Genomic DNA, 22,338 nt, shown 5'->3' on the forward strand with positions numbered 1-22,338 from the left:
CTGCGCATGCGCGGCGGCGTCCGGCATCAGAATGTCACAGCTACTCGGCCATTTGAATCATGCCCAGAGGGGCGTGATTACAGCAGAAGAACGCCCAGGGGACCGTGACTACCTGCTAGCCGCACACCGCCCAGATGACTACCTCAGACTACCTGCCTGAGAGCAGACTCTATGCATATATAGCCCATCTGAAAGGAGGGAGGTAAGTGATGGCTGCGGGGGTCCTGATCACTCATTGACAGGAGCTTGTCCTGTCACTTAATACCTTAAACGCCGCGATTGCTATAGATTGTGGCTTTAAGGGGTTAATGAGACGCAGCTGCTGGGATCCCGAGACACTGATGTGTGTAGGGTCACTCTCACTGCAGCGGTCCTGCACACATCTAAAGCCCCTGAAGTCAGGAACGTAGATATACATTCCTACTGCACAGGGTATGTGCAGTAGGAACGTATATCTACGTATTACTCATGTGAAGGGGTTGAAAGGTTATAGTGCTTGCATTTTTTCACATACTGACCCACATGAGTCCTTATTTTTTGTGACAATTGAACTTTGCAACTAAAGACTTAATTTTTCCATAAAATAGGCTAAGAAACCGAGTAAAAAATTATTTGAGTAAAACTGACATGTTGTTTATGTTCCTCAAGTCTGTACAAATTAAATTAAAACCTTTTTTAAAAAAATAAGGGGGACATTTAGGCCTTGCCCCCTTTTCCCTGGCCAAGTCAAATTTCCTGGATTTGAAGTAACAAAAATTTTGTGCTTTGTCCTTTTTTTGCCCTTGGGAATGTGATAATTTAATAGTTCAAATTTGTTTATTTATAAGACGGAAAGATGGGGGGGGGGAGTTTATTAATGAAAATGTTTGGTTTTTATACACAGTAATTTGAGATCAGTGCTCCATTACTATGGGCTGCTGGAGCCCAGAGCAATGGAGTGCCAAGCCTGGGGGGGGGGGGATCCCTCCACTATACCACCACCTATGGGCTTTTGATGCCATTAAAATGCAGCTGTCAGTTTTGATAGCTGCATTTAAGTGTCTAATTAGCGGGTGTGGCGATAGCTGTGGTCCCCGACTGCTGATAGCATCTGGGAGCGGTGAGATTCAGAGCAAGATTACGGGGTGACCCCTATCTGAATCCCCCTAGCGGACCTGTGTCATGCCTGTACGGCATGTGTCCTTAAAGCGACTCTGTACCCATAATCTGACCCCCCCCCAAACCACTTGTACTTTCAGATAGCTGCTTTTAATCCAAGATCTGTCCTGCGGTCCTTTTCGGCAGGTGATGCAGTTATTTCTCCTCCCCACCCTCTTCATCATTAGGAATGCTCCAGGCAGATTGCCTCCTATTCCCCACCTGTGGCAGCTGGCACATGGGCTGGATCGTTAAGGACCTGTGCAATGTTAAGCATGGAGAAAATGTTTCAGTGGCACTCCTTATGATGAAGAGGGTGGGGAGGAAGGACGGAGGGGTGGTGCACCATTTGGCACGGGCTTCAAGTTTAAAAGAAATTTTTTAGGGCAATAACTGCATCACCTGCTAAAAGGACCCCAGGACAGATCTTGGATTAAAACCAGCTATCTGAAGGTACAAGTGGTTTGGGGGGGGGTCAGATTATGGGTACAGAGTCGCTTTAAGGGGTTAAATAAAACCTTGAAATATTGCCCAGGATGCATTACACTTAAAGGAGACCTGTCACCCCCCCGTGGCGGGGTGACAGGCTCCCGACCCCCCGCTACAGCCCCCTATACTCACCTGATCCCGCCGGGTCCAGCTTCCTGATCCGGTCGGGTCACAGAGATATCAGCGCCCGAAGCCCGGCGCGCGCTCACAGGAGAGTCCGACGCTCATAGAGAATGATTGGGGAGTCCGATGCTTCGTCATTCTCTATGGGCATGGGACTCTCCTGTGAGCGCGCGCCGGGCTTCGGGCGCTCATATCTCCGTGACCCGACCGGCTCAGGAAGCAGGACCCGGCGGGATCAGGTGAGTATAGGGGGCTGTAACGGGGGGTCGGGAGCCTGGCACCCCGGCACGGGGGGTGACAGGTCCTCTTTAAATCCTTGATAGGTATTCACTGTAATAATGCATGTTTCTGGGTAAGAACGAGAGGATCTCCACTGTAGAATAAAATCAATGCTTTCTACCAAGCGTGTAATAACCTACACTGAAATATAATGCTGCAGCCTAAGCAGCCATACATTTTTAAAAAGTAGATATTATTCCGCTACTGGACGGCATATGTTCTTGGTTCTGATTTGTAGAGTTGTCACAGTAGTTGCTCTCAAGGCAAGAAAAAATGTCAGATTATCTTTAAAGAAAATATTGTTTATGTCTCTATGAAAATAATTTCCTGACAATCACAAATGTGTTATTCCCGGTGCCTGATAAATGAGCTTGAAAGCATTACTGGCATTATTTCTAAGCCTTACTGGGATATCTCGTATTATGTCTTCCTGAGCTCTTTGTACCTTACGAACTTTAAACTTTTTTAAAAAATTTTCTTCTTAAAATCCTTTATTTAAAAATATCATATTTTTAGTAAACAAACTGCATCTTCATTTCCATATGCACATTAGCTATTGTTCTATTATCTACAGACTAATAGAAATCACAATTAGAAGTGTCAAGGCGATTGTAATGACACTATTGGGCCATGTTCATACCTTGTAAGAGACCGGCCGTTCCGTGACCCAGCCGAGTCACGGAACGGCCGGTCTCAGAAAAGATCATCCCAGCCGGTACTGCAGTACTGGCCGGATGATCTTTACCACTGCTGAAATCGGATGCGGGCACATCCGTGCGCTCCTTCATCCCACATCCCCGCTGCTCCCAATGGAGACATGTCAGTTTCTCACGACACCGCTGCTCCGACAGGAATCCTCAAGAGGCCACATATCTCTCTGAGTAATAAGAGATGCACAGCTGATTAATGCAAGGGCTGCACAAGCATCGCTAGGGCCTTTAGCCCTATGACTACTATAATACCCTTGAAGGACCCAGGAAAATCTTCTCAAAAGTCAGAAGTTGTCTTATACGCCAGGTGTCATCTTATATGGCGGGTGCTGAAAAACTTTGGAACCAGACTGGAGAATCTGCGGTTGCTGCATACAGTGGGGGGAGCGGAAAAAAAACAGCCACAACCCCGCCATATGTGGCGGCCATGTGAAGGGCAGAGCAAGCTGCAGGCATCCGGGGTATGGAAAAAAGAGATACGGTAGAGTGGCGCTGTGCCCAGAAAAACACACCTCTATCACCCGTCTGGCTGCCCTTGTATCCTACCGCTATTACTGTACCTCCTTCTCTGCCCCTCAGATCTCGCTGCTGTCTGATGTTTTTTACCAATTTTTATTTGGTGTGCGTTGGAAGAGGGGTAGTCTTATATGGAGAGTATATCCTAAACTCTAATTGGGGGTTGCCTTATATGCCCAGTCATCTTATACACCGGAAAATAAGGTACGGGCAGGGGTGAACTGCTGACAAACAGCTCTGGTGCTGGCTTTTCCCTCCAAGAACAGAAGGGTCTGTCAGTAAAAAATCCATCATGCCCAACATCTTCTGACAGTGGTGAGTTGGGAGGTCCCCATAGACCTTATACTGTGGGCCGAACACACCACCATCCAGCTATGTATGACTGTGGCATGACTGCAATTTTTTTTTTTTTTTTTTTTACTCAAATCACCTCTTTTATGTAGTTGCATGACCCCAATGAAACAGCAAGTCATAGAAATGCACATTTTTTTTCATTGTGCATCCTGTGTGTTAAAGGGGTGCTCCAGCGTGGTGTCACTTTTTTGGGGGGATTGGGGAGGAGGTGGCTGAAATAAAAGACATCCACTTACCTCCCCGGTTCCAGCGGCGGGTCCCGCATCACGTTGCCCGGTTCCCGGCCGCTTCCTGGTGTCTGACGCCGCCCAAGACGCTACCTCTCAGGGCCGCTCAGCCACTCAGTGAAGGAGGCGGGATCCGAGCGGACTTCAAAGGGATCCCACCTCCTTCATTGAGTGGCTGAGCGGACCTGAGACGTAGCGTCTCGGGCGGCGTCAGACACCAGGAAGCGGCCGGGAACCGGGCACCGGAGCGCCTTGATGTGGGACCCGCCGCTGGAACCGGGTAGGTAAGTGGACGTCTTTTATTTCCGCTACCTCCTCCCCGGTTCCCCCAAAAAAGTGCCCCCCCCGCCGGAGCACCCCTTTAAATAGATGTCACTGAGCCTTTTACCCTCAGCCTTAATGTTTCAGTTATTATTCATAAAACGTCCGGTTTCATACAATGTGTGGACATAGCCTTAGGATGTGATAGCTACATCTTCCACCAAAATCACACCGCTCACCAAATTTGGAGGACATATGACCATTGGACACGCTGACAGAGTTTTTTTTTATCACAAGTAGAATGTGTACATGCACTTATTTTGATATACTTCTATATATTGCTCAGTCTTTACCTTTCTTTTTGTTGTGTTTTTTTTTACGTTTTTCCTTTATGACATAGCGTCACTCTGAATCATTTGATTGGTCTCCAGTTGAAACTTAATTAGTTTCAAAATGGTAAAATTCAAACAGCAATCGAATAAGACTACGGAAACTAAATGTGTACAGTCACTAATTTAAAGCTTTTTATGCTACTAAAAGAACATTGTTCCAGGAGTATAATAAAGCACTGTATGTGACTGTCATTAACCGAGCATTTAATGATCTCAAAGTGAGTCTTCTGGAATCTTTATGTGTGTTTAGTGTGTTCAGAGTATACAATGCATATCTTGCATATTATTGATTGGCCTGCATTCTGGTAAATAAAACCAGAAAAAGTTGCAATGGGCTTTCTTAAAAAAACCTCTACATTCTCTTGTGTCTAACATAGTAACAGTTTCATTAAACCTCAGGTTTTTATATTGTACAGACCCTTGTTTAATTAAAACCCCAACTATTCTCATAAACTTTTTGCTATCTTCTAAAGTTTACTGAGAATTAAAAATAATCTTCATTGATGGAGCTAGGCCCTTTGAGCGAGGACACTTGGAGCAATATAATGAGTAATGTACAAAAGGTTTCACTTTCAGAGGGTCACAGGTTGGTTCAATTTAGGATTTTGCATGCATCGTACTATTCCCCATTACTGCTTTCTTGTATGGGAGGAAGAAATTATTCCTCTTGTCCGAGATGCCAGGAGGAATGTGCGGGCCTGGGTCATATGTTTTGGGGGTGCCGCGTTCTAGGCAAATACTGGGAGGGGATTTTTCATCTCTTGGAGACAAAGTTTAACTGTACTATCTTTCATTCCCCAGAGATAGCAGTATTAGGAGATTCACCTAATGTGACTGATGATATTATAAGGGGTCTGATTATTAAATGTTTGCTTTACGCTAGATTAGTGATTCAAAGGAACTGGATAGTCCCTAGTGCCACAATTTGGGATAAGATTGGTGGGAAGGGGGGAGGGGGTGGAAGGGTTCTGGGGTTAAGGGATGTTATACATATAAATTTTTAAATGAAATGAAAATGAAAATGAGAATGAAAAATAATCTTCATTGATGGCCACCAACATAAGTTAGAGATTTTGTCCACCTAGAACTAACTTTTTATCCATAGGATAGGGGACAAGTAAGAAATGGCGGAGGGGTCCGACCTCAGTTCTCCCAGGTGATCTCCACATGAATACAGCCGCAGATATGGCACGTGATCTGGGGCTCTATCCATATAGTGTACAGAGGTTGAATGCCCGCGATCTCTTACTTGTCCCTTATGTTGTGTTAAAGCCGCACTCAGCATGTTCAGGCCAGTGAACCTGCTGGCATGCAGCCGCTTTTTACCTTAGGATTTCAGGACGGTACTTCTTATTCTTGTGTTGTCCGGTAGTGGGCTGCTTTTTAATAACTGCCCATATGCAAATTAGCGGGTTCGGAGCATTTGGGGCATTCCCCATTGGCATGGAGCACCTGCTCAGTCCACCTAGCCTGCACCCTCACAGCCCGCCCACTATGCATATTCATATATGCATAGTTAGGCTCCTTGTTACTGGCTTCTTTCTGCAAATGCGCCATAACAAGCGGCCTAGCTATTCATATATGAACATGCATAGTGGACAGGCTGTGAGGGTGCAGGCTAGGCGGACCGAGCGGGTGCTCCGTGCCAATGGGGAACGCCCCAAATGCGCCGAACCAGGTAATTGCATATGGACATTTCAGAAAGAAGCACAAACCGGACAACACAAGAATAAGAAGGACGGCCCTGCTATCCTAAGGTAAAGAGCGGCTGCATGTCAGCAGGTTCACTGGCCCGAACCTGCTAATAGTGCAGCTTTAAGTTGGTTTAAGGTGGACAACCTCTTTAAAATTCCTTGGGAACAAGTTTAAAGGGATTGCCACAGGAAACAGATGATTTTGCTAGGGGAAATTGTGACTGTAAAGGCATGTAGTATTCAGCTGGAAAGTTGCTCTTCTAATTTCGAGACAGCTCTAGCCTTTCGAGGGGAATGATCATCAGGTTCGACCGTTTACACAAAGCGATCTGCGAATTTTTAGCGAACGACCAATGACGATTTGAGAACATGTTGAAAGATCACAATGAACGATTTCTTGCTCGTCGCTTGATTGTTCGCTGTGCTTACACGAACCGATTATCGCTAAAATGCGATCGTTATCGTGAAATTTCGAACTATAATCGTTCCGTGTAAATGCAGCATTAGACAGATATGCTATTTGCCACTGCTAATGACCAACATCAAAGATGCTATTGATGTTGGTCATTGAACCCTCTAGACAGCCAAATGATGAAAACAATGGAAAAAAAGCAACATTTTTCTTTTGGTATCATCACATGTAGGAATGTCATAAATATTTAAATATTTTGTTATTGATCTTGCGTGTTGAACTGCATTCACACACAAAAAAATGCAGCAATTGCCAATTTTTGCTGAATAAAAAGTGATCAAAAAGTCCTATCTAAAAATGGTACCAATAAAATCAGATCACCCCCCTCAAAAAAAGCACCCTGATACATCTATGTAGACCAAATATATATATATATATATATATATATATATATACTGTATGTACACAGTGGTGCCTTGGATTAGGAGCATAATTCGTTCCAGCACCGCGCTTGTAATCCAAATCCACTCTTAAACCAAAGCATATTTTCCCATAAGAAATCATAGGAATGCAGACAATTGGTTCCACACCCCAAAAATAATGATTTTTTTTATTCTGAATAACATGTAAAACAAATGAAACAAACATTCAGAAACAGCAGAACATGTGATATTATAAGTGTCTGTACAGTAATGGAGAGGATGGGAAACACAAGGGCAGACAGAGACTGCAGGGAGCAGGAAGGAAGGAGCAGCGCAGATGTGGGCACATACATGCAGCACTCTCTGTCCGGGGAGAGAAGGGTTACAGCTATGGAGGGATTACCTCCACAGTCCTGTCCCCTGATGTAAGGCCCAGCCTGAAGTGGATCTGCTAGGATTTGGAAGGTGAGGGAGACTTCCTGGGTCAGAGTTCAGGGCTGTAGACCCCGATATGCAGACCATGCCCCTCCCCCACTCGCGTCCCACCCAGTACAGGGAGCTCTTAAACCAAAGCAATGCTCTTACACCAAATCCAAATTTTGGAAAACTGTGAGCTCTTAAACCAAAACGCTCTTAAACCAAGGTACCACTATATATATATATATATATATATATATATATATATATATATATATATTTATTTATTTATTTTTTTCAAAGCTTAGTTCTACTGAAGTGAATAGAACAGAGTTGTAATACCACACCCAACCTGAGGACATGTTGATGTTTTTGGCATACTATTTCTTCAACTGTAAAGGATTGAGGAAAAAACATGAATCTTACTACATAGTGGGACGCTACAAATATAAGTAGACTTCTTTATTATACTAGGACACTATGGGTAATGTCACTGTATTGGTAAATACCCCAGACTGAATAAACACAGTATATACTTAGCCAAACATCACTCTTCACTTGTATATGATAATTGTGTTTCTTATGTAACCATCTTCTGATTACACAGTATATACACTGCACTTTTTTTTTCTCATGAAGTTTACTGTCTGGTTAGAAGAATATATTTACCTAAAGAGAATTAGATAACACAGCTGGGTATGCAGAGTTTCTAAGCAACTATGAAATGTATAGATTGGATGGAGATGGACATATAGTTTGGAGTTCCAGGAGTTTCATTTACTTTATTTCAAAAAGACTTTCTGTAATGTTTGGAACAAAGCTGTACATTGTTACATCTTTAAGAGAAACAGATCGCTGATCTCAGGGAGACCAGACAAAGATAACACTGTCGGCTGCTAGTGAAAGCGCTCAATGCAGTGAAATCCTAGGTGCATTGCCCCCTGGGAAACATGAATATGCAAAAGAGCCTGTGAAGCCTCATTGAAGAGTCTCAAAACACAGGACTAGCCAGATATCCCTCCGGGAAGGACCCAGCCAAGGGGTGGCTCCTGTAGGGAAACCACCAAAACCACCATATTAAGTGGCCCTATAAGTCAGTGTAATGACGAGGGAAAAACCAAGGCCAGGTATCTATCCACATCTTTTTTTTGCATATTTATTGTTACATCTTTCTCCAGGACAGCATATTAAAAGAAAAAAAAATCTAAGAATCCTGTTTCTACTCTCGATTTGATGACGGAACCAAGTGGATTCCTCTGTCTCCTCATTATTACAATGAACTTTTCTTGTGCTCCATTTGTCTTAGTTGTGCTCCATTTGTCTTAGTTGTGCTCCATTTTAATCAAACCTGTCAGTGTTCTGTTCTTTTTTTTTTTTTTTGGATGGACATTTGTGCACACACCATTTTTTTTTTGTACGTCCAAAAAATTACGTCATGTACTTGATGTACACATCAAGTGTATATTGGTGATTTGTATAACTTTTTTTGGGGGGGGCAATACAATACTTTGATAAAAATTTTCATCAGACTTCTCCTTTAATATAGACGGATCCAGTCATGAATTTAAAAAAAATTCTTGATGTGAACCCAGCCTAAAACTGTAAAGAAACAGTAAGGCTCATCAGAAACGGATGAGAACTGATACCACATTTTTTTTTTTATAGAAACACATAGTAACCATAAGTTGTTGGGCAGGGTGGACAGGGGAACGCTGCAAGATGCATTCCCTAATCCAGCCTGTTTGCGATATGGCGGCCAAATTGAAGCCTGGGTGTTATTTACTGCTCCATTCAAATTAATAGGATCAGTTCAAACATCAATTGAACTTCCAAATATATATGATGAGGGCAGGGGCGTAGCTAATGTCTCCTGGGCCCTGGTGCGAGAAGCCAACTTGCCCCCCCCCTCCTTTCACGACCAAGTGATGCTATTGGTGTGTATATATATATATATATATATATATATATATATACACCAAGACAGATATTACCAATAACACCAGCATATTGGAAGAGAAAGTATTATCACCGTACATATTACCGCCATACTGTTACTGACCAAATCCTGTATACTGAGACCAATATTACCAGTAATACCAGTATATAGGAAGGAAACATTACTGCCACACCACAACCACTACCATCACCACCATATTGTTACTGACCAAATCCAGTATACTAAATCACCTCATCCAGTCATATAGAGGTGGTCCCAGCTCTACACAGGCTCTATACACCATATACATTAGAGTGCAGTTATATCAGGTGACTCACAGGAGACGTCTTTTCTGATCGGAGTTCTTTCCTTTTCATCTTCTCCATCCGTCCTGGGCCATTATGAGAACTTCTTTGAGCCACGAATCCACAGAATCTGCCAGACAGACATATTAGGCTCCTCACTCTGGCACCATCCTCATCTCTATATACACTGCACATCTGTATTGGCCCCTTTACACCCTCATTTAGTGGGTAGCCCTGACTCTATGTGACCCCCTAATAATATATGCCCCCCTCTGTGTATTCCCTCTCCCCCTATGTTGCCCCCCCCCAAATAGATGGCCCCTCTCCCCCCATGTTGCCCTCCTTATAGATGGCCCCCTCTCCCCCCACCCTCCCTTATTGATGGCCTCCTCTCCCCCCTCCATATAGATGGCCCCCTCTACCCCCTCCCTTATACATGGCCTCCTCTACCCCCTCCCTTATAGATGGCCTCCTCTCCCCCCTCCTTATAGTTGGCCCCCTCTCCCCCCTCCCTTATAGATGGCCCCCTCTCTCCTCACCCTCCCTTATGGATGGCCCCCTCTCCCCCCTCCTTTATAGATGGCCCCCTCTCCCCCCACCCTCCCTTATAGATGGCCCCCTCTCCCCCCTCCCTTATAGATGGTCCCCTCCCCCCCTCCCTTATAGATGGTCCCCTTCACCCCCCTCCTCCCTTATAGATGGTCCCCTTTCCCCCTACCCTCATAGATGGCCCCCTCTTTCCCCCCCACCCTCATAGATGGCCCCTCTTCCCCCCCACCCTCATATATGGCCCCTCTTTCCCCCCACCCTCATAGATGCCCCCTTCTTTCCCCCCCACCCTCATAGATGGCCCCCTCTCCCCCCCACCCTCATAGATGGCCCCCTCTCCCCCCCCCACCCTCATAGATGGTCCCCTTTCCCCCACCCTCATAGATGGTCCCCTTTCCCCCCACCCTCATAGATGCCCCCCTTTTACCCCCCACCCTCATGGATGGCCCCTCTTCCCCCCCACCCTAATAGATGCCCCCCTCTTTCCCTTCACGCTCATAGATGCCCCCCTCTTTCCCCCCACCCTCATAGATGCCCCCCTCTTTCCCCCCACCCTCATAGATGCCCCCTCTCCCCCCCCCCACCCTCACAGATGCCCCCCTCTTTCCCCCACCCTGCAGGCTGATAAAAAACAAAACAAAACTTAACTCACCTGACATCGCGCTCCCACGTTGATCCTCACTCCTTCGGTCTGTCCCCGGCAGCTGCACGGCTGCCGGGGGTGTCGCGTCTTATCCTCGGCAGCGCGCGCATCCCAGAGCTCCCTGCGCGCCGGAACCGGAAATCAGGGCCCAAGGCGCGCAGGGAGCTCTGGGATGCATGCGCTGCCGGGATAAGACGCGACACCCCCGGCAGCCGCGCAGCAGCCGGGGGAAGACGGAGCCGGACTCTTGTGACCGCAAGCAAAACAATGCTTGCGGTCACAAGAGTGATTGATCGGGAGGGCCTCGCGGGGCCCTGAGGGCCCCCCTTTGTGGCGGGCCTGGTCGCGGCGGCGACCGCGGTAGCTACGCCACTGGATGAGGGTCTAAGTTACTCTGCAAAACTAAAAGCCAATTTGAAGAGATTTTCTTGATATTGATAGAGTGAATAGGTGTTAAGTATATATGTACAATCTGCTAACTTTGATTATACTTGTAGAAAGGACTCCTTTTTCCGAGCCCTGTAGTCATGAAGGTTTATCATGCTGCTTTGTATATATTAGATAATACTAGATAAATACTAGGAAACACTCAAGTGACTGTCCGATAAAATGAACAAATTACGTCATGACTGTGTTAGTGCTTGTTTTTGCTAATCTTTTGTGTGCATTTGAAAGCAGTTTTGGTATGATTAAGTGTGACAGAAAGATAAAAGCATTTTTAATAATCTGCTCTCATTTTGTCCCCTTGTGTTTGTTTTTTTAACCAAATATGAATTGAGGTGTTTGTTGCTACTATCCAAATGGAATCCTTGTTCAGCATACAGTCATTTATCATAAAAATATTTGTAATATACATTTTTGTCCTTCATTTTTTTTTAATCAGATAGTTTTTATTAAAATTTTTCTGTTTTTTCACTTAACAAAGAGCAAAAATAATAAGAAAGACATTACAAGCTTTTCGAATAACAAGAGGGACATCACCGTATCATAATAACAAGGGCAGAACGCCGATATACATCGTTTAGCATAAACAATTGCAGGAGATTAGCGGCATATCATCATAGCTCGGTGTCCCAATAATCGTTTCCAAACAGAAAACAAAACCCAAACACATAAATCCCAGTACCTGTGGACGAAGAGGGAGTAAGACAGTTACTTTATCACAGTGAAAAACTGCTGCGAAGCACCACACTGTTGTGCGTGGAAAGAGGTTTGGTTAATGCCTGGCTAGCTCCGTACCCATTAACAACTACTCCGCTATAGGTTCAACATAACCTGGATCGGGTTTCTGCAACAATTTAACAAGGCCCTGGTGGGTAGACCAGCGGTGTCTATCCAGCGTCCCCATATTTTCTCAAATTTGTGTACACATTTGCGTTTAATGTATACACCCCTCTCCAATCTAATTACACAGTTCACCTTAGCTACGAATTCTTGTACCGTGGGGGGGTCTGTCTGAATCCATCTGGAGGCAATAGTCTTACGGGCCTGATAAAGCATCCGTTGTATGGCGATAGCATCGCAGTCTTCCAGGTCTAACCTGGTCAGAATACCCAAGAGGCAGGCCATAGGCTCCATAGGTAAGCTAATGCCATATATTCTAGTGACTATGTCTGCGACTCCTTTCCAGAAATCCTCCAATCTACTACATTCCCACATCATATGTAGGAGGCACGCATTGTCCAAGCCGCATCTAGGGCACTCGGCTGAAGGCCGTACCCCAATTTTGTGCAGGAAGACTGGAGTTTTGTATACCCTATGTATTAGGAGTAGTTGCGATAGTCTCTGGGCCTCACTGAGGGAAACCACAGTAGTGAGCTCCAACACCTCCCTCCAGTCTTCGTCAGACAGAACCCCCACATCTGTTTCCCATTTCCCCCTGACCGTTAATGGGAATCTATCCAGGTGTTCCTGTAGAAGTAGGGTGTATAACTTGGAGATGAGCCCCCTAGCCGAATCCCCCACCGTAATATAATTGAGTTCAGCATGAGAAGTTATATCTAACGTCATTTGTCTTGCCTGGGCCTGGAAGGCGTGCCGAAGCTGCAGATACTGGTAAAACCTGGAATGTGGGATAGCATACAGTTCTTGTAGATAGTTAAACGCAGCCATAGTACCTTCCTGCAGAATCTGGTGCAAATATAGTACCCCCGCCTCTTCCCATGGAGAAAACCCCTCCAGTTTAAAGAATTCAGGTAGTAAGGGGTTGCGCCATAACGGTGTGAGACTGGTGGGCCCCTCCAATTTCAGCAACTGCTTCATTTTGGTCCAGACCTTAATCATTAGAGCGAGCGTAGGGAGTGTCCTGCCCCGCCACTTCGCCTCACCCGTCTCAAGAGCCATAATTGGTAATTTTTGTTTGCTAACCCAGGTGATCAGCCGTCCCGTTTGTCCCATCTGGTCCTTACACCCCCAGTTCCTGAAATGTTGTAGCTGGGAGGCAAGAAAGTAGATGTAGGGGTTTGGGAGGGCAAGGCCCCCATCAGTTTTATGTCTCTGGAGTGTCTCTAAGCGAATCCGCGCCGGCCCCTTACGCCAAACTAAGTCACGGAATACGCCCTGGATTTTATGAAAAATCCGCAGAGGTATCCATATTGGCGAATTGTGAATCACATAGAGCAATTGCGGCATTAATATCATTTTTAGCAAGTTGCCCCGGCCAATAACAGACAGCGGCAGCCGGCACCATGTATCTACTTTAGCTATGAATTTACCAATGAGGGGGGTTAGATTTTTAGCTATAAAGTCACAAGGGTGTGGGGTGATTATGATACCCAGGTATTTGAATTCCTTCACTATTTGCAACTCGGTGGGAGCCAGGGTTGTACCGTCCGGGAGAGGCCGGAGTGGCATAACGACAGACTTCGTCCAGTTTATGGATAGGCCTGAACGTCGTCCAAACCCCTCTATAATGGCCATAACATGGGGGAGGGAGCCGAGTACATCACCGAGATACAGCAGCATGTCGTCTGCGTATAAAGAGACACGCTCCTCCACCGCCCCCCGCGGGAAACCGCGGAAAGCACTGGACGACCGCAGCAGACACGCCAATGGTTCAATAGTAATTGCAAAAAGGAGGGGAGACAGGGGGCAGCCCTGCCGTGTGCCCCTCCCCAGTGCAAATCCCTTCGACATGCCCCCATTTGCCCGAACACGTGCCCTCGGCTGTGTGTACAATAATTGGACCCACTGCAGGTAAGTCGGCCCGAAGCCCATACGTTTCATGACTGCCCATAAGAAGGCCCACTCGACGCTGTCGAAAGCTTTCGCAGCGTCCAGTGAGACCACCGCAGGGCAGCTCTCCCCATCGGCCCCTAGTTGTAAATTCATCTGGAGACGACGTAAATTAAGGGAGGTTGATCTATCTGGCATAAAGCCCGATTGGTCACTGTGGATTAAGGATGTGATTACCTGCGTCAGTCTGTTTGTCAGGGCCCGAGCCAGTAATTTAACGTCATTAGTGAGCAAAGAGATGGGTCGATAGGAACCCGGCTCTGCAGGGTTTTTGCCCGGTTTCTTAATCACCACAATTATGGCTTCCCTCATGGACGGGGGTAGGAGGCCCTCCCTCAAGGATTCCTGGTAGACCTCCAGCAGCCGAGGAAGTAGAAGAGATTGATGTTTCTTATAAAATTCCGCTGGAAGCCCGTCGCATCCAGGAGCCTTCTCATTAGAAAAGGACTGGAGCGCGTCTTCCAGTTCCTCGACCGTTAAAGGCCCCTCCAGCAAGTCTCGTTGCGTGGCTGTCAGCTGAGGGAGTGGAATAGGATCAAGGTAGTGATCAATCTCTTCCTCAGACAGAGTTAGGGTGGAAGAGTAGGTGGTGGCGTAAAAGTCATATAATACATTTAAAATTGCGCTGTCTTCCGTCACCAGTCGCCCCCCGTCCCCTTTAAGCTCTACAATATGGCTAGGTCCTTCTTGGGATTTGACAATGGTTGCTAGTAAATGCCCAGCACTCTCCCCCTCTTGGAAAAATCTCTGTTTCTGAAAGAAACGCTTGTCCTCTGCAATTTTGAGTAGGTGGTCATTGTACAGTTTTTGCGCCTCCTCCCACCTACTTCTATTTGTATCACTGGGGGACGTTATCATTATGCACTCTGTTTTTTGCACCCGATCCCTGAGTGCCTCTGTGAGGCGTCTACTCCTGGTCTTGTGGGCACTAATCTTTTGTATGTAAACCCCCCTGAGGTAGGCCTTCAGAGTGTCCCAGACACAAGAAACCGAGGCAGAGCCCGCGTTTGTGCTGAAGAATTCAGTAATGGCCATGTCCACAGAGGGGTCCACATCCACTAGCTGCATCCAGAACGGGTGAAGTCTCCATGGCAAGGGGCCCCCACATCTCCCAACACCCACTGAAAGGCACACCTGAAGCGGAGAATGGTCAGATACACCCCTAGGTAAGTATTGAATATCCACAATATGGGACAGTAGTGAGGGCGTACCAACCGCCATGTCTATCCGCGAGAGGGTGCGGTGCGAGCCGGAGTAACAGGAAAACTGTTGAGCTATAGGATTACGAATTCTCCATAGGTCGCTCAGGCCACACTCCTCCAGCAGGCGCGACAGGGCCGTTGGCCGCCCATCTGATTGTACAGCTCCTGCAGGGAGCCGGTCTAACTGTGGTAGGAGGACATTATTGTAATCTCCTATGATAAGCACAGGGAGATCGGGCAAAGTGGCAATGTAAGCCAGGACCATTTTAAGAACTTCAGCGTTATATGGGGGCGGAATGTAGATAGCCACTATAATCATAGCCGTCCCACGTATATCACAGTGAAGGCAGACAAAACGTCCCCCACTGTCCACCTTGGAAGCGTGGCAGACAAATTTTTGTCCTTCATTTTAGTATTTTTTAAATGTAGACAAGAAATAAAACCAAACAGTGTACCAACAGGTACATCGATACAGGCTTTTTACATTAACAGACAATCACCTGCATGTATGTGGGATGTTCGGAAATAGACCGACGCAGTGCGCGGGAACTGGGTAGCGGTTCAAAAAAAAAAGGAGTGCGGCACCAGCATCCCTGCACCGACTCCTGTCTGTTAACGTAAAAAGCCCATAGCAATGTACCTGGTAGTACAGGATGTAACTGTACATCCTGGGTCAGGTAGAGGGTTCAGAGAGGGGTCATGCTGTGATTCCGCTCTGAACCGCTGTACTCCCTGCTGCCATCAGTAGGCAGGAACCACGACAGTTAGCCACGCCTGGCTGACAGCAGCATTTAAATGGCTATCTCCCCCATTATTGGTGGTCTTGTGGACAGATCAACCCTCCACCCCCGCCCCCCGCGATTCAAACGCAGAGATGTGATCCTTTCAACTTACCTGGCCAGGCCTCAGCGTCGGAAAGACACTGATTCCGACTCGGTAATCTATAGGTCTGGGCTGCAGCAGCCCTGAGCAAAAAAGCACTGATTTAAAGGGGTTATCCAGCGCTACAAAAACATGGCCACCTTCCCCTCTACTCCCCCCCCCCCCTCACTTTCTCCAGTTTTTGCAATTAAGCTCCATTTACTTCAATGGAACTGAGTTTCAAAACCCCACCCAAACTGGAGACAACAGTAGGGGGCAAGTGGCCATGTTTTTGTAGCACTGGATAACCCCTTTAATGGATCAGTGCTGTATAATGTATACTGCACTGATCTCTAAGGGAGAATGGCCATTGGAAATGACCAGCAAGGGATCCGCAACAGATTTTGCTGCAAATTTCCAACGTAAAATCCGCTGCGGACCTGGTGTGTGTGTTTCTACCTTAACCCCTTGCCGCATATGGACGTACCGGCACGTCCAAATCTGCATGCAGTTCCTGCAGATGGACGTGCCGGTACGTCCATGGGATGACAGGGGCGCAGGAGCTGCACTCCTGTCATCCCCGGCGGGGCCCGGCTGTCAGTGATAGCCGGGCACCCGCCGCAACTGCCGAGATTCGCGCCGAGCCCGGATCCCGGCAGTTAACCCTAATGGGCCGGCGCTGTACTGTATCAGATCCAAGATGGCCGCCGCAATCACTGTGAACAGACTAATGTCTGTTCACAGTGATTAGAAAATAAAAATGAATGAAACACCCATGCTCTCCGCCACCGGAGGTAGCGGAGAGCATGGGGCAGTGATCGGGGACCCCGGAACAGGCGATTGGCGGTATATACTATATACCGCCGATCGCCTGTTCACAGTGCAGGGAAGCACTTTTTATCCCCTGTCACCATCAATGATTGGTGACAGGGGATAAAAAGTGTCAGGGTCCGTCCCCCAAGTCGCCCCCCAGTCACCCCCCAGTCACCCCCTTACCCCTTATACGTTACCTGATCCTGGAGCTCCTTCCTCCTCGACGTCCTGGCTGGTTATGAAGTGCGCATGCGCTACATAACCAGCCAACTCTGAAAATTTAAAGTGACAGAGACCAATTTGGTCTCTGTCACTGAACTATGATTACTGTGATAGAAAATATCACAGTAATCATAGTAATACAGTGAAAATGAATGTGTAAAGTACAAAAAGTGACAAACATACAAAAAAAAAAACACACACTTTTTATTATAGTAATAATTGCAGTTTACTCCTAAATTACCCCTAACCCCCCCAGATTACCCGTAACCCCCCCAGGTTGTCCGTAATCACGTCAGATTGCACGTAACCCCCCAGATTACACGTAAACCACCGCACGTTGCCCGTAACCACCACACGTTGCCCGTAACCCCCGCACGTTGCCCGTTACCCCCTCCAGATTGTCCGTAATCACCCCAAATTACATGTACCCACCCCAGATTACCTATAAGCACTTCAGTTTATCCGTAACAAATCTAGATTGTCTGTAACCCCCCCCAGGTTGCCCTAACCACCGCAGGTTGCCGTAATCATGCCAGATTACATGTAACCCCCCCAGATTGCACGCAACCACCGCAGGTCGCCTCTGACCACCGCACCTTGCCTCTGACCACCGCACCTTGCCTCTGACCACCGCACCTTGCCACTGACCACCCCAAATTGCCAATGACCCCCTCCAGATTGCCCGTAACCACGCCAGATTACAGGTACCCACCTCAGATTACCTATGAGCATTTCAGTTTATCCGTAACCACCCCAGATTGGCCGTAACCACCCCAGATTGGCCGTAACCACCTCATGTTTACCGTAACTACAGCAGGTTGCCTGTAACCACCCTAGATTGCCTGTAACCACAGTAGGTTGTCTGTAACCACAGCCAGTTGTCCGTATCCTTGTCAGGTTGCCTGTAACCACCCCAGGTTGTCCGTATCCACGTCAGGTTGCCTGTAACCACCCCAGGTTGCCTGTAACCACAGCAGGTTGTCCGTATCCACGCCACGTTGCCTGTAACCACCCCAGGTTGCCTGTAACCACCCCAGGTTGTCCGTATCCACGTCAGGTTGCCTGTAACCACCCCAGGTTGTCTGTAACCACAGCCGGTTGTCCGTATCCACGTCAGGTTGTCTGTAACCACAGCCGGTTGTCCGTATCCTTGTCAGGTTGCCTGTAACCACCCCAGGTTGCCTGTAACCACCCCAGGTTGCCTGTAACCACCCCAGGTTGTCCGTATCCACGTCATGTTGCCTGTAACCACCCCAGGTTGCCTGTAACCACCCCAGGTTGTCTGTAACCACAGCAGGTTGTCCATATCCACGCCATGTTGCCTGTAACCACCCCAGGTTGCCTGTAACCACCCCAGGTTGCCTGTAACCACCCCAGGTTGTCTGTAACCACAGCAGGTTGTCCGTATCCACGCCACGTTGCCTGTAACCACCCCACGTTGCCTGTAACCACCCCAGGTTGTCTGTAACCACAGCAGGTTGTCCGTATCCACCCCACGTCGCCCGTAACCACCCCAGGTTGTCTGTAACCACAGCAGGTTGTCCGTATCCACCCCACGTTGCCCGTAACCACCCCAGGTTGCCTGTGACCACCCCATGTTGACCATATCCACCCCAGATTGTCTGTAACCACAGCAGGTTGTCTGTAACCACAGCAGATTGTCTGTAACCACAGCAGGTTGTCCGTATGCACGCCACGTTGCCCGTAACCACCCCAGGTTGCCTGTGACCACCCCATGTTCACCGTAACCACCCCAGGTTGTCCGTATCCACCCCAGATTACCCGTAACCACCCCATGTTCACCGTAACCACCCCAGGTTGCCCGTAACCACCTCCAGATTACCCGGAACCACCCCACGTTACCTGTAATCTCATTTTCTTTATTGTATTTTAGTAACTGCACTATTCTAATAACTATTACTAGCTGCGGTTTTGCTCCAGCAAATTGGCGCTCCCTTCCTTCTGAGCCTGGCTGTGTGCCCATACAGTGGTTTATGCCCACATATGGGGTACCGTTCTACTCAGGAGAACCTGCGTTACAGATTTTGGGGTACTTTTTTTTCTTGTTCCTTGTGAAATTGAGAAATTTCAAACTAAACGAACATATTATTGGAAAAATTAGAGTTTTTCATTTTTACTGTCTAATTTTGAATACTTTCCTCTAATACCTGTGGGGTCAAAATGCTCATCTTACCCCAAGATGAATTCTCTGAGGGGTGCACTTTCCAAAATGGAGTGACTTATGGAGAGATTTTACTCCGCTGACACTACAGGGGCTCTGCAAACGCACCTGGCGCTCAGAAACTTCTACAGCAAAATCTGCACTGAAAATGCTAATTGGCGCTCCCTTCCTTCTGAGCCCCGCTGTGTGCCCATGCAGTGGTTTATGCCCACATATGGGGTACCGTTGTACTCATGAGAACCTGCGTTACAAATTTTGGGGTGCTTTTTCTATCATGTTCCTTTTTAAAATGAGAAACTTTAATCTAAATGTATATATTATTGGAAAATTTTAATTTTCCATTTTTTTTCGGCCTAATGGTGAATACTTTGCTCCAGCCCCTGTAGGGTTAAAATGCTCATTATACCCCTACATTAATTCTTTAAGGTGTGTAGTTTCCAAAATGGGGTCAGCTATGGGGGTTTCCAGTATACAAGCCTCCTAAATCAACTTAAAAAAAGAACTGGTCCCTAAAAAAATCAGTTTTGGAAACTTTCAAGAAAATGTGGTAATTTGCTGATAAATTTCTAAGCCCCGTAACACCCTAAAAAAGTAAAATATGTTTATGAAATGAAGCCAGAATAAAGAGGACATATTGGTAATGTGACTTAGTAACTAATTTATGTGCTACGACTTTCTTTTTTTAGAAGCAGAGAATTTCAAAGTTCATAAAATGCTAATTTTTTAAATTTTTCATGATATTTTGATGTTTTTCACAAAAAAACACACAAAGTAGTGACCAAATTTTGCCACTAATATAAAGTGCCATATGTGACGAAAAAACAATCTCAGAATCGCTAGCATACGTTAAAGCATCACTGAGCTATGAGCGCATAAAGTGAGACAGGTCAGATTTTGAAAAATGAGCCTGGTCATTAAGGCCCAAATAGGCTTAGTCTTGAAGGGGTTAAGTATATATCCATTTTATTCTTTTCTAGTTTCAGGTGCAGCAGTTCAAAATGGAGAGTTTGCATCAGCTTGGACAATGTGATATGTTGCAGGGTCCATTAATAAATCTACTATTTTCAGAAGTGAAAAATTGTGTTGATGATCTTCTCCAGCCACAGGTTTGTCTCTCTTATTCTATTAATTTGTAAACCAATAAAGTTATTAGTCAATTGCACATGGGTTAAAGCAAAAAATAGTTATCTGCTTTAACCTGTTCAGGACTGGACACATTTGGACATTGATTTGGGCATTCATTTTTGCATTTTTAGTTTTTTCCTCCTTAATTTCTAAGAGCCAAAATTCTTTAATTTCTATCTACAGAGCCATTAAGGCTTGTTTTTTTGTGGTGCCAACTGTACTTTGTATTGACACCCTACACTCATACCATAAAAGTGTAGGGTCAAATAGTGAAATAAAAAAAAAGATTTGGAGGTGGGAGGGGGTGTTTGTCATTTACTGTGCAGTAAAACTAACATGTTATAAGTATTCCTCAATACCGAACGGTTACAATGATACTCAATTAGTATAGCTTTTGTTATGTTTTACTATGCTTACAAAAAAAAAAAGTTTTTAAAAAATTTAAACTGCACAAGGTAAATGATCTCGGCAGTACCCACTGAAATGCCAGCCTCCATTTCTGCAGTGTGAACAGTAACCATCACTTTGGCCTGTGCTCAACAAAAAAAAAAGAACATATCCTGATAAATGTCCAATAGAAGAACAGGAGTTGCACTCACCAAGTGTTGCTGAAAGTAGAATTTTATTCCATAAACAAACTGTTAAAACGGACGCAGATAAGTGAACGGACAGTACAGTATTTATTTTTTTCAACGTTCACTATGCAGGATCAGTAAGATTACATTTTAAAGCGAATGGGCCATCACAAGTACTGACTGTTTTTTGCAGTACCTGAATGTGTGTGCCGTGTGTGTGTCTGATATACGGTAATACCTCGGTTCCTGAACACCTTGGTGTTCGAACTATTCAGTATTCAACAGAATTTCCCCCTGAAGTTTTGCTCGGTACTCGAACATTGTCAGCTGAACTATTGTGAGATGTAGGGCTGGGCGATTAATCAAATTAACTCGCCTACATTTTGAGAATCGATTTCAATTTCTTTAAAAATCGATTTTCAAAGAAAAGAAAAAAAAGCAGTGGCGTTGCGGGCAAGCTTCTCCTCCTGCAGGTCAGAGCGGGATCGCAGTTGCCACCTGCTCCCATAACAACCACCCATCTATAAGATCGCTGCTGGCCTGCACCCGAAGGACTGCGGACACCACCCGCCCCCACCCACCTATATGATCGCCCCCAGCACACACCCAGAGGACCACAGCCGCCACCCTCCCCCCGCCCACCTATATGATCGCCCCCAGCATGCACATGGAAGACCGCAAACCCGCCGCACACACTAATATAATCGCCACAAGCCAGCACCCAATCTTCATAAATGTCCTCCACAGTGTACTAAATAATCAACAGGGTTTGTGTGGTGGTCAAAATATTGTTCATGACAATTATCCGCGAATGTTATTTTGCAAACAACTGACGTTATTTGTTCACATACATTTTTTTCCCACCATCCTTTTACCATCTTTACTACTACAGTGGTGCCTTGGATTACGACCGGAATCCGTTCTTGGAGCATGCTTGTAATCCAAATCAGTTGTATAGCAAAGCAAATTCTGCCGTAAGGATTCATTAAAATGCAGATGGTTCATTCCAAAACCCTAAGATAGTTATAATACAAGGACAGGGAAGGGGTCAGTAAAGGGTTAACAGCTATTGTATGCATAGTTACCACCTCCATGTGCAGTCCGGGACTGCGATGCAAGACGCTGCCGCATGGGTCACCTGACTGCTGCTGCCAGGAGCCACAATACACACCCTTTCACGGGAAGCAAGGTGCAAGTCATCCAGCCCTATCTACACACAGCCACACAGCAGGGGCTCCGGCACACACTTCTCCTGCTG

At 46.3% G+C, this 22,338-nt stretch overlaps 1 protein-coding gene across 6 annotated transcripts in view; it reads left to right on the forward strand.

Annotated features, from left to right (window-relative positions):
- The window catches only part of MEI4 (meiotic double-stranded break formation protein 4), a 228,762-nt gene that overhangs the window by 26,495 nt on the left and 179,929 nt on the right, over positions 1 to 22,338 (forward strand). For 5 of the 6 annotated variants that reach the window (XM_069974676.1, XM_069974675.1, XM_069974674.1 and 2 more), the window contains exon 4: positions 20,358 to 20,486. In XM_069974676.1, the coding sequence (XP_069830777.1) occupies positions 20,358 to 20,486 (129 nt within the window). The remainder of the gene's footprint in view (positions 1 to 20,357; positions 20,487 to 22,338) is intronic. The other variant, XM_069974673.1, reaches the window with a different exon arrangement.

Source organism: Dendropsophus ebraccatus, chromosome 6 (genome assembly GCF_027789765.1).
Source record: "Dendropsophus ebraccatus isolate aDenEbr1 chromosome 6, aDenEbr1.pat, whole genome shotgun sequence".
Taxonomy (NCBI): Eukaryota; Metazoa; Chordata; class Amphibia; order Anura; family Hylidae; genus Dendropsophus; species Dendropsophus ebraccatus.